This window comes from Panthera leo, chromosome B4 (genome assembly GCF_018350215.1).
Source record: "Panthera leo isolate Ple1 chromosome B4, P.leo_Ple1_pat1.1, whole genome shotgun sequence".
Taxonomy (NCBI): Eukaryota; Metazoa; Chordata; class Mammalia; order Carnivora; family Felidae; genus Panthera; species Panthera leo.
The window spans coordinates 36,607,936-36,620,906 of record NC_056685.1 but is presented as its reverse complement, the minus strand read 5'-3'; the positions used below and the strand labels follow the sequence as shown (position 1 = coordinate 36,620,906).

Here is a 12,971-nt window from a genome sequence, read left to right as displayed (position 1 = left end):
AACTCAAGAACCACAAGATCATGACCTGAGCCAAAGTTGGACACTTAACTGACTGAGCTGCCCAGGCCCCCTGTTTCTTTTATTGTTGAGTAGCATTTCATTTAATGGAAATATCACAATTTATTTACCCATTTACCTGTTGATAGATATTTGGTTGTTCTTTTTGAGCTGTCATGAATAAAATTGCTTTGAAATTTTTCATATAAGTCTGTGTGGACATACGTTTCCATTTCTTTTGGGTAAATGCCTAGCAGTGGATTTGTGGATCATATGGTAAGTGTATATTCAGCTTTATTAAAAAGTCTAACTATTTTCCAAACTGGCTGTACCATTGCATTCCATTTAGCAATATACAGGAGAACCAGATGTTCTACATCCTTGTCAACACTTGGTATTCTCTGTCTTTTTAATTTAGACATTCTCATGAGTATGTGGTACTATTTCATAGTGGTTTCAATTTCATTTTCCTTAATTACTAATGATGTTGTATGTCTTTTCATATGCTTATTTGTCATTCATTTATGTTCTTTGGTAAAGTATCTGTTCAATCTTTTGCATACTTTTTTTTTTTTTTGCACTGTTTATCTTAAGGTTGAATTGTAAGAGTTCTCCACGTATTCTGTTTACAAATCTTTTCCCAGATATCTTTTTTTACAATATTTACTCTCAGTCTCCGGGCTTTTCATTTTTGTAACATTCTTTTATTTATTTATTTGTTTATTTACTTATTTATTTTAAATGTTTATTTATTGAGAGAGAGACAGAACACAAGTGAGGGAGACACAGAGAGAGAGGGAGACACAGAATCTGATGCAGTGCTGACAGCTCAGAGCTCGATGTGGGGCTTGAACTCACAAACCATGAGATCATGTCCTGAGCCGAAGTTGGATGCTTAACCGACTGAGCCACCCAGGCGCTCCTATAACATTCTCTTTTAAAGAACAGATTTTTTTTTTTGATGAAGTCCACTTTAATAATTTTTTTCTTTTATAGTTTGTGCTTTTCATGTCCTAAAAATTCTTTACCTAACCCAAGGTCACAACGATTTTCTTCTGTTTTCTTCTGGAAGTTTTAGAGCCTTAACTCTTATATTTAAGCATATGATCCATCTTGAGTTTATTTTTGTGCATAGTATGAGAAAAGAATCAATGTTTATTTTTTTCTATATGGCCATCCAAATGTTCCAGCATTATTTGTTGTAAAGTTATTTGTTTTCCCTATTGAATTACCTTACCACCATTGTCTATGTGTCTTGGCATGTTCTATTCTGGTCCAGTGATTATTTGTTAATCTTTATGTCTGTACCACACTGCCTTGAGGACTGCAGCTTTATAGTTAAGTCTTGAAATCAGGTAGTATAAGTATTTCAACTGTGTTCTTTTTGCAAATTGTTTTGGCTATACCAGGTTCTTTGTATCTCCATATAAATTTAGAACCAGTTTGTCAATTTCCATGTTTAAAAAGATTGCTGGGATTTTGATTGAGGTTGTGGTGAATCTATACATCAGTTTGGGGAGAACTGACATCTTAATAATACTGAATGTTCTGATCTATTTATTTAGGTCTTTAATTTCTCTCAGCAATATTTTGTAGCTTTTAATACCTAAATCTTGTACATAGTTTGTTAAATGTTTTCCTAGGTATGTTCTTGGTATGTTTTTTGACTCTATCTTAAGTGATACTTAAAATTTTGTATTTACATTTAAAAAATAAAAGTTGTATATATCTAAGGTGTACAACATGATGAGCCATTATACATATCCATAGTGAAATGATGAGTATGGTCAAGCTAATGGATATACCATCTCCTCACATAATTACCATTTTGTGTGTGTGATGAGTGCACCTAAAATCTACTCTCTTAGCACATTTCCAGTGTTCAATACAGTATTATTAAGTATAGTCATTCTGCCTATACATTAGCTCCCTAGACCAAATCATCCTACATAACTGCAACTTTGATTTTTTTTTTTTTTAACGCTTATTTATTTTTGAGACAGGGAGAGACAGAGCATGAACGGGGAAGGGTCAGAGAGAGGGAGACACAGAATCTGAAACAGGCTCCAGGCTCTGAGCTGTCAGCACAGAGCCCGAAGCGGGGCTCGAACTCACGGACCGCGAGATCGTGACCTGAGCCGAAGTCAGCCGCTTAACCGACTGAGCCACCCAGGCGCCCCCATAACTGCAACTTTGTACGCTTTGACCAACATCTCCTCATTTCCCCACTGTTACCTCCGCCCTGCCCCTGGTAACCACCACTATTCTCTGATTTTATGAGTTTGACTTTTTTTTCTTTTTCCTTTTTTAGATTGCACATATAACTTAGATCATACAATATTTGTCTTTATCTGGCTTTTTTCACTTATCATAATGTTTTCAAGTTTCATCTATGTTGTCACAAATGGCGGTATTTCCTTTTCTCTCATGGTTTAATAATATTTCATTGTATATTTATACCACATCTTCTGTATCCATTCATTTGTCAGTGGACATTTGGGTTGTTTCATATCTTGGCTATTGTGAATAACACTGCAGTGAACATAGGAGTGCAAAAATCTCTTCAAGATCCTATTTTTATTTCCTTTGGATTTCATTTCCTTTCCCAAATTGGGATTGCTACATCATATGGTTCTACTTTTAATTTTTTAAGAAATCTCCATACTATTTTTCACAACGGCTGCACCAAATTACATTCCCACCAATAGTGTAGAAGGATTCTCTTCTTCACATCTCCTCACCAACACATTATGTTTTGTCTTTTTCATAATAGCCATCCTAACATGTGTGAGGTGTTATCTCATTGAGGTTTTGACTAGCATTTCCCTGATGATTAGTGATGTTAGTCACCTTTTCATATATCTGTGTGCCATTTGGATGTCTTCTTTTGAAAAATATCTATTCAGATCCTTTGCCCACTTTTTAATTAATTAAATTAAATTTATTATTTATTTATTTATTTTGCTACTGAATTGTAGGAGTTCCTTATATATTTGGGATAGTAATCCTTTATCAGCTATCTGGTTTGCAAGTATTTTCTCCATTCTGTATGTTGCCTTTTCATTTTTCTACTTGTTTTCCTTGCTGTGCAGAAGCTTTTTAGTTTGATGTTAAGTCCCACTTGTTTATTTTTGCTTTTGGTGCTTATGCTTTTGGTATTATATCCAGGAAATCGCTAATTTTGTTAAGTTACCTATTTGTGTTTTCTTGTAGTTCACTGAATTTCTTACAGAGGATTATTCTCAATTCTTTGTCAGACAGTTCATAGATCTCCTTTTGTTTAGGGTCCATTATTGGAGCTTTATTAGTTTACTTTTGTGGTATCATGTTTCCTTATTTGTGATCCTTGTTGCCTTACATTGGTGTATGTACCTTTGAAGGAGTGCAGGCTGGCTTCAGCAGGGAAAGCCTTTTACAAATCGGCCCATCCAGAGATCCTAGGTGGGTTGTCTGGTCGTGTCCATGGGTGGGCTTGCTGCTGGAATCCTTGGTCAGGAAGATCTGGTGCTTGGGTCAGCAGTTGGGCAAGATTGGTGCTTGGGTCCAAAGGGGTCAGCCTGGTGCCTGAGTCCATGGGGCATGGGCCTGGAGCTTGATCTCATGGGGGCAATCATAGTGTGTGGGTCTGTGGGGCTGGCCCAGTACCAAGGTCTACTAGGGCAGGCCTGGGCCCTGATTCTGCTGGAACCTGGGACCTCAGGGGTCAGTCTGGCACTGGGGGTAGGTCTGGGGGCTGGAGTCAGGGGAGCTGGTCTGGAGGGTGGGGCCACCTGTCTCTGAGGTAGACCTAGTCGTGGGGTCTACAGTGAAGTTGAGTGTTTGCTTCTCTCTTCTTCTCCCACTGGGAGGATATATCTCTCTGTAGTGGACTGCCTGGTCTTGAGGAAGGAGTGACAGGAATAATGTGAAACTGTCTTTCCTACCCTCCCAATGCATCTTTCCTTATTTCTTTGCTCCACCCAGTGCTATAATACCCACCTGAAATCTTTAGCTCTTGTGAAGGTATTTTCATGTGTAGATATTTGTTCAAAGTGATGTTTCTGTAAGGGATCAAACACTGTAAACTTGCTGATATCTGAAAGCCAAATGATATTTTTAAATTTTATTTTTAATTTTTTTTAATTAAAAAGAATTTTTTTTTTTTCTTGAGAGAGAGTGCACATGTGCGCTAGCAGGGGAGAGACAGAGGGAGAGGGAAAGAGAATATCCCCAGCTGGCTCCACACCGAGCTCAGAGCCCAACACAGGGGCTTGATCTCACCACCATGAGATCATGACCTGAGCCAAAATCAAGAGTCGGCTGCCCAACAAACTGAGCCACCCAGGTGCCCCTAAATGATATATGTTTACATTTTAAATTGTCCATTGCTTATATATAGAAATGCAATCAATTCTTGTATCTTAACTTTGTATCCAGTGTCATTGTTAAATCACTTATTAGTTCTATAGGGTTTGTTTTTTAGCTTCCTTAGTATATCCTATATATACCATCATGAGGTCTATAAATAAAGGCAGTTTTACTTCTTTCTTTATAGCGTGTATGTCACTCATCTTTTTCCTTCTCTTATTGCATCCAATAGGATAGCCAGTACCATGTTATGAAAAATGGCAAGAGTGAATATTCTTACCTTGTCTGCCATCTTAGAATTTGTTCTTTTACCGCTAAGCATGATGTTACTCTAGGTTTTTTGTTTTTGTTTTTGTTTTTTTTTTTTTGTAGATGTACTTAATCATGTTGAGAATGTTCCCTTTTATTTATGGTCACCTGAAGTTTTTTTTTTTTAATTAATATTTGTTGAGGTTCGTTGCATGATTTTTCTGAATCTATTGAGATGTGACTAAAAAAATGTCTTTTCAGTTTCCCAACACATTTATTTTTTCAATGTTTCTCATTCCTTGTTTAAATCCTAACTTCCTAACCCACCCATTAATGTTTGTTTTCCTGAAGACTTTAGTTTTTCTTTTATTATTTTTGTATTAATTTTTTTATTAATCTCTACATTCAACATGGGGCTCAAACTCACAATTCTGAGATCTAGAGTTGCACTCTCCTCTTACTGAGCCAGCCAGGTGTCCCTTTTTCCTGAAGACTTAAAAAAAAAAACAAACATTTCTTATAGTGAAGGTCTGCTTGCAATGGATTCTCTCACCAAATACACACCTGAGTTGGGTGGGGTAGTGGCGGTAAAACACACCAACAGGTGTATTTTATAGTAGCTTCCTAGGTAATTCTGATACATCTCTTCCTGTGAGAGCTTGTTAAGGCCTAGAACATGATAGGGATTCCTATTTAAAAAAAATTTTTTTAATGTTTATTTATTTTTGAGACCGAGACAGAGTACGAGCAGGAAAGGGGCAGAGAGAGGGAGACACAGAATCTAAAACAGGCTCCAGGCTCTGAGCTGTCAGCACAGAGCCCGACGTGGGGCTCAAACCCACGAACCGCGAGATCATGACCTGAGCTGAAGTCGGACGCCTAGCCGACTGAGGCACCCAGGCGCCCCAATAGGAATTCCTATTTTTAAATATTTTCCCCTATGTTCTTTCTAGATGACATAATACACTTATACTTGGTAATGTCGTATGATGGAATCCTATGCAGCCATTAAAAATTATGTTTCCGAAGAATATTTAATGACATTGGAAATGCTTATAACATAATTATAAATCTTTTTATCACTCTGGAAAGAAAGATACCTAAACATCAAAAGCTGATATTTCAAAGACTAGTAGAGTTTGCTGGGGATTTTTACTTTCATATTCTATTGTATTTTTCAAATTGTCTGCAATAAGTGAGAATGTATTAAGATATTCAAACAATATAGATAAGAGTACTCCCCAGAAGTAATCTCCCACTTTTAATTTTGGAGTGTACTGCTCACATTTTTACTCTGTGCATTTAAATACATATAGAAACATGATTTAAAAAACACAACATATGATCTAGTACATATTATTCAGCAACTTGAGTTTTTCACTTACTATTTTTATGCCACTACATATATATTAACCTCCTTCTCTTCTAGTGTTGCATGATGTTCCCAAAATTAGATATACTATAGTTTTACTATTATAGCATATATGCAGATTGTTTCAATTTCTTATTACAGACAAAGCTGTAGTGGATCTTCTTATAGATATTTGTCAGTGCATATATGCAAGGATTTTGGAAGGCAGTTACCAGGAAGGGAAACTGCTAGCTCAAATGCTGTGCACATTGTACATTTCATTTTTTTTTAATGTTTATTTTTGTGAGAGAGAGACAGAGTGCGAGTGGGGGAAGGACAGAGAAAGAGGAGACACAAAATCCAAAGCAGGCTCAAGCCTCTGAGCTGACAGTACAGAGCCTGATGCAGGGCTCGAACCCACAGAATGTGAGATCATGACCTGAGCCCCAAGTCCGACACTTAACTGACTGAGTCACCCAGGCACCCCACGTTGTACATTTCAGTAAGTACTAACAGGAAAGGTTTTTCTATTTAAAAAAAAAATTTTTTTTTAACGTTTATTTATTGAGAAACAAAGAGAGACAGAGCATGAGCAGAGGAGGGGCAGAGAGAGGAGGAGACACAGAATCCGAAGCAGGCTCCAGGTTTTGAGCTGTCAGCACAGAGCAGACATGGGGTTTGAACTCACAAATGGTGAGATCATGACCTGAGCCAAAGTTGGATGCTTAACGGACTGAGCCACTCAGGTGCCCCTCAAAAAGGTTTTTCTAATTTATGCTATCATTAGTAGCACGTGAGTTTCTCCACACCCTTGCCAACACTTGATATTATAAATACTTAAAAATTTTGCCAATTTTATAAGGGAAAAGTATATGTCTTGTTTTAATTTGCCCTTCCCTGGTTATTGAGTTTCATCAAGTTTTTAAGCTTATATCTGTCATTTGGATTTCCTCCTGTCTCAACTGTCTTTTCATATCCTCTCCCTTTATCTATAGGATTGTACTATCCTTTGTGATAGGTGTTATTTATATATTTTAAATATTAGTCTTTTGTTATACAGGTTTCAAAATTTTCTGTCAGCTAATTGTGTTCTACTGAACAGAATTGTCTATTTCAAAATAGTCAAGTATTTTTCTTTATGGCTCTTGGGTAGTTCTTTTTTTTTTTTTAAGTTTATTTATTTATTTTGAAAGACAGAGGTGGGGGGAGGGGCAAGAGAGAGGGAGAGAGAGAATCCCAAGCAGGCTCCATTTTGTTAGTGCATAGCCCACTGCAGGGCTCAAGCCCACATACCATGAGATTGTGACTTGAGCTGAAATCAAGAGTTGGACACTTAACCAACTGAGCCACCCAGGAACCCTTAACTATGAGGATGGTAATTTTGTGACGGGTAGGGGCAGACATTGAAACTAATTTGTTTTTCAAATAAATAACTAGTTGTCCAAACACTGTTTATTAACCTTTCTCCACTGACTTGAAATGCCATCTTCCTCATATATACATAAGATTGTTTCTGTATTAACTTTTCTGTTCTATTATCTATGCTTATCTCAATGTCATAATCTATGCTTTTATAATATGCTTTGATAGAAGGCAAGTTCCACCTTCCCCCTTATTTCATTTATAATAAAAAAAACGGTTTTAAAAAGTCTATTCTTCACTGTTTAATTGCCTGACTCTCCCTTCTTCCTTGGGTTCCATATGACAGGGAGGTAACATTAAAAATATCCATAGGCAAAACAACGGAGCATGGAAAAGGAAGGAGAGAAAAAAAAGAGAAATGTTTTCAAGATGGTGTTTTTTTCCCCCCTATACCTCAAGAAGCTACCCTATGAAATATGCCACGTACAAAATAAGGTAGATTTTGTATGTTTAGCCACTGTTGAAATCAAAGCTGTCTCTGGCTTTCATTACTAGTTAGTAACAAATGGCAGGCACCATCTAAACATAAAATGGATGGGAAATAGAAACATGACTCAATTTGAGAAAATGAGCAAGAGCTAAAATGAACGAAGAATATAGTGAGAGAAAATAAAATACTGGTATTATTTTTATGGACCCATCTGTCAGGAGCTAAAAATCTCTGAGCTTAGTGTGTCCATTGTATCCTGAGTTTTTTCTGCTACCTCTATTTATGCCACGTGATGTTTTATATGAATTATAGAGGGAACAATTCTTTACTTAATAATTGAAATGACAGAGAAAGAGAAAGTACTATTAGGGATATTATAGTAATGAGTAACAGAAATATCTTGTTAATTAGAAGTTGATAGGCATTAAAAAGAAAACCCAGCAAGTAAGTGTCTGTAGTAAAATATACACACTAAACAGTTTAACCTTTAAATCTACATGCCATTGTACACAGTATGGTTATATTCAACTTAAAGTTGTACCTGTTCTCAGAGTAAAGCTAACGTTACACAAGTAGGAGCAGTCTTGTGGGCAAGGGTGGCTTTAGTTCAAGTTAATTAAGTTACTTTCAATGAATTTAGTTGTTTGTTGTTGAAAAAACATGTTGATAAGGCGTGATTGTCAAGGGTCTTGGGTACAATGCAGTGTGTACTCTAGTTACCCCCACTGAATTTATATTTTAAAATGTTCATAGTTTGTTAGCTTCATGAAACCTAGCAACCCTTGTTGCTAAAACCAAATTTTTGTAAACCTGAAAGTGTACTTTTTTGAGAAAATATTGAAGAATAGTGTAACTATTTTACATATCCGATGAAATGGAGCTCATCCCGGTAACCTGTGGGCCTTTCCTAGGAAACTCGCGCTAAGGAATCTTGTCAAGTTGCTTTCAAACTACTCATATTCCAAATGCGGTGCTTGGCTAGCAAGTGTGCTTCTGAGTTCGCTCTATAGTGGGCGCTGGTGAGAGGCAGGAGCCTGCGGAGAGGCAGGAGCCTGTGGACGCTATGTTGCGGTTGCGTACGTTTAAGATCCTCCCGCTTTCACCCGGTGGGCTAAGACTCTTAATTGCCATCTGACGGGTCTGGCTTTTCCCACTCTGTCTGGTGCCCCCTGGTGCTCATCACCTGTACAATCTTGAGTAGTTGCTAGGAGCAAAGGGGTCCAGAGAGCCTAAGGATGCTTTCAAGGAAAGCATTCCATTACTGTGAACTACATGGATCCAGATTTCCTCTATGTCCAAAGCCACGGAATAAGTTACACATGTACATTCGTGCACCTCTAGAAAAAGGGTATGTTGTTTTACTAAGCCTCCAAGCAAACGAAAGATGGAAATTAAGCTCAACCGACTACATAGGTAAAAGTCAACTCAGCTCTCCCAAGTTTGTGGTAAAAGACGCAAAGATCTGTATCTTTTCTCGGATTCTCCCCTCCACCGCACCGTTAGTATTTTTCTGGCAAAGCAAAGGATTCGCTATGAATCCTGGCTTTCAGGAGAGCAGCCCGTCTTTGAGAATCAGAATATCTGTCTTGGAGCTGGAACTGAGAATGTGGCCTTAATGGCTATGGGAGGGAAGAGGATAAGAGGTAATACTCCCCGTCTCCTTCCCCAACGCATTTAACCAATATTAATCCCATGCACAATCTTCACAAAGTTTCTTTGACCCCACAGAGGGAGTCTTCAGCCCCTCCGGCTTTCTGAGCTCAGGTTCTAGTTCTCTTTGCTTTTCTTTCCTCCTCCATCCCCACACCCCTACAGTCAACGCTACTGCGGCTCTCTCCATTAAAGATGAACAACAGATCATCCTTCATTGCATGGCAACCTCTTAGCTCTCTCTCGCCTCAACGGAGCATGATGGAAGTCTCTCCTCTCGTCCTGCCTCCCTCTTCATTTTTTTCTTCCTTCCCCTTTCCCGCAAATTAAACCCTAAATAATGATTTTCCTAGCTAGCGTTGACTTAAGGATGGGGTTTAGCGACCCACCGAGACGCTCCCATCAGCCTTCCAGAAGGGGCGGTTTCCAAAGAAAACTACAACTCCCATGAGGCATCAGGGTAAAGCAACCACAGAGCATCACGGGAGTCGTAGGCTCCCTCGTCCTCAGTCCCTTTCATCCTTCTAATGCCAAAACTACAAGTCCCAGGGAGCCTCGGTACTAGCACGCCTGCGCGAGAGCCCCGAGAGCGGGGTGGGGGTGGGGCGCCCCGGGCGGCGGGGGGCGGGGTCCGAGCGGGCTGTGTGGAGGCTTCAGACGCCCGGCGCCATTTAGCGCGGAGAGTTTCCCCAGCGGACGCGGCTCTTCACACTCGGCCACTCTGCGCCCCCATCTTCGGTGACAGAAGGCGCCCGGTGGGGGTGACTACTCTTTCCTCTCCCTAACCCCCTTCACCCAGTCCTCTCGGTCTCCTCTACTCTCGGCCCAGAGAAGCAGCGGAGCTCGGGCCCCGCGGTGAGCGGCCCTCCCCTCCCCACCGTTCCCTCCCTCCGTCAGCCCCCGGCACCGGCCCGGGAGGAGACGAGGGTTTGCCAGGCCCGGGGCGGGCGGGGAGGCCTCGGGGAAGGGGGGCCCGCTCCTCAGGCACCGAGGCTTCGAGGCGTCGGCCCTTCCCGTCCGGTTGATGGGCGCCCTGTGAGACTGGTCCCCCTAGCTGGGGGCGCGTGTGGGAGGAGGCGACCGATTGACCGGGAGCCCCCGGCCGGCCCTCCCTCGCCTTCCTCTGCCCCTCCCACTCTCTTCGGCTGTGGGGCTGCCACCGCTCGGGAGTCCGCGCCCGTCCGTTCCTCGCGTTGCCGCCGCCCCCGGGGCCTAGCCCGCCCAGCTCGGGAAGCGGCAGCGGCGGCGGCGGCGGGGAGCTGGAGCCGCCGCCGCATCCGCCGCATCCGCTTCGACTTGGTGCCGGCCCCTTGCCCTGCCCCTCATGACTGCGGCGCCTCCGCTGCTCCAGCCTTCCCGGCCGTCTCTCGCCGCAGGATGGATGCGGACCGTGAGGCGCTAACCCCCGTGGCTCAGCTCCTCGATTGCCCTCCGACGAGCCCGCCTCGTGAGCCGTATCAGCCGCCGCAACTGGGCCCAGGGGCCCGCGTCTCCTTCGGGGCGGCTCGTCAGTGCTGAGTGAGGAGTCGGCCGTCCAGGTGGATCCGAACCCGCCGGCGGCGGGAGCAGTCGCAGCGGACCCGCACACCGCCGCCGCTCCTCGGGCTCGGCCCCTCGCCTTCTCTTCCTTCACGAGTTCGAGCCCGCTCGCCTCGCTCCAGCGGACCGACCATGTCTGGCGGCGCCTCAGAGAAGCAGAGCAGCACTCCGAGCTCCTTGTTCCTCTCGCCGCCGGCGCCTTCCCCCAAGAATGGCTCCAGCTCCGATTCCTCGGTGGGGGAGAAACTGGGCAGCGCGGGGCCCGACGCCGGAACTGGCCGGACAGAGGAGTACCGGCGTCGCCGCCACACTATGGACAAGGACAGCCGTGGCGCGGCCGCCACCACTACCACCACTGAGCACCGCTTCTTCCGCCGCAGCGTCATCTGCGACTCCAACGCCACTGCGCTGGAACTTCCCGGCCTTCCCCTTTCTCTCCCCCAGCCCGCCGTCTCCACGGCGGCTCCGCAGAGCACCCCGCCGGAGCCCCACCGCGAGGAGACCTTGACCGCCACCGCCGCTGCCCAGGTAGCCCAGCTGCCTCCCGCCGCTGCCGCCCCCGGGGAGCCAGCCGGCGCGGGCGCTGTAGCCGCGACCGCCCCCAGCAGTACCGGCAGAGACCGCCAAGTTTCCCAGCCCAACCATGTGGGGAGCAAAGAGGAGCCTCCGTCGGCCAGAAGTGGCAGCGGCGGCGGCGGCAGCGCCAAGGAACCACAGGAGGAACGGAGCCAGCAACAGGATGACATCGAAGAGCTGGAGACCAAGGCCGTGGGAATGTCCAACGATGGCCGCTTTCTCAAATTCGACATCGAGATTGGCCGAGGCTCCTTTAAGACCGTCTACAAAGGTCTCGACACTGAAACTACTGTGGAGGTCGCCTGGTGTGAACTGCAGGTATAGCCCCACTTCTTTATCTTTCGGTGGTTTGGATCTAAATTTGGCTTGGTTAAGCCAGTTTATCGAATTCATCCTTTACAAGTCATTATCTAACTGTTCGCTCGGGGGCTGGGGGCGGGGCGGGGCGGGGCGAGGAGTACCAACTTTGCAAGAGATAGAAACTAGAATTTGTGCATGTACCTAGGGTACCCGACGTAGGGTAAGAATTATTGGTAGCCAAAGAGATTTGATACTGGAGAGGGAGTGATGAAAATCATCTGAGTACAAATGCATTACCTACTTGTTATTGTTTTAGTGTCTGGCAGGAAATTCGGAATTAGTGGGAAAGTTTCTGAATTAGGAAAGTACAGAGTCTTCTTGCCTTGTGCATTTCCATCTCATCAGAGGCTCTGCACTGTTGAGCTCCTGGTGTGTTACATGCGCGTTTCCATCCCTGACATCAGGCTGTTCTTTTAAAATAAGAACGACCTTGTTCACGAATGACCTTACTTTGGATATATCCTAGTTGGTGATTGCACAGGCATTTAGTATAAACTATATAAAAAAGATTTTCTTCTCTGAATAAATGCCTCGGGACTAGAAAGGTACAGTAAGTGTTTGATATTGTTCCACCGAATGAAGCTTAAGCCTTTTGGTAGCTGGCAGTTATCTGACAGTGTTAATTAAAACTAGTATGTCTTCAGTCCGTTCTCTATACAGTGAACAGTACAAGAACCCATGTACAATTATAGAAGTGCTTTTAGAGTTGTAATGTCACTATTGTTATTTTAAACTTGTTATGAAAGGTTTTTAAGCCAAACTTTTACGAGAGTCTAAAGGACTCACGGTGCTTTGCTTTTAACCTCTCAGAGAGGTTTTCATGGGGTAAATCATGGTGTGTCATTCTGGTTGACAGATATATTCTAGGTTTAAATAGCTAGGTTTGGGTAACTTGTTGCTTGACCTACAGCAGCTTGCTTGAATGTTCTCCTCGTCCGGAAGTGAACATAGGTTATTGGAAGAAGCAGAGTTCCACTGAGTGAAAAAGTTAGATACATTATACACGAAAATGCCTGTTATCCATATTCTTCTTGTCAAAAAAATGGACCA

At 43.0% G+C, this 12,971-nt stretch overlaps 1 protein-coding gene and 1 long non-coding RNA gene across 10 annotated transcripts in view; one reads left to right on the top strand and one right to left on the bottom strand.

The window, feature by feature from the left end:
• LOC122225534 overlaps positions 1-9,863 on the bottom strand; it is a 50,537-nt gene extending 40,674 nt beyond the window's left edge. Inside the window, exons 1-2 of the long non-coding RNA XR_006205231.1 lie at positions 9,836-9,863; positions 3,976-4,072 (exon numbers count right to left, since the gene is read on the bottom strand). This is a non-coding gene — a long non-coding RNA (uncharacterized LOC122225534). The remainder of the gene's footprint in view (positions 1-3,975; positions 4,073-9,835) is intronic.
• Positions 9,864-10,996: 1,133 nt separating this feature from the next.
• WNK1 (WNK lysine deficient protein kinase 1) overlaps positions 10,997-12,971 on the top strand; it is a 160,790-nt gene continuing 158,815 nt past the window's right edge. For 3 of the 9 annotated variants that reach the window (XM_042945453.1, XM_042945451.1, XM_042945450.1), the window contains exon 1: positions 11,001-11,879. In XM_042945453.1, coding sequence (XP_042801387.1) covers positions 11,118-11,879 — 762 coding nt within the window. In that variant the 5' untranslated portion in view covers positions 11,001-11,117. Of the gene's footprint in view, positions 11,880-12,971 lie in introns of all 9 variants that reach the window. The other 6 variants (XM_042945458.1, XM_042945457.1, XM_042945448.1 and 3 more) reach the window with 5 other exon arrangements.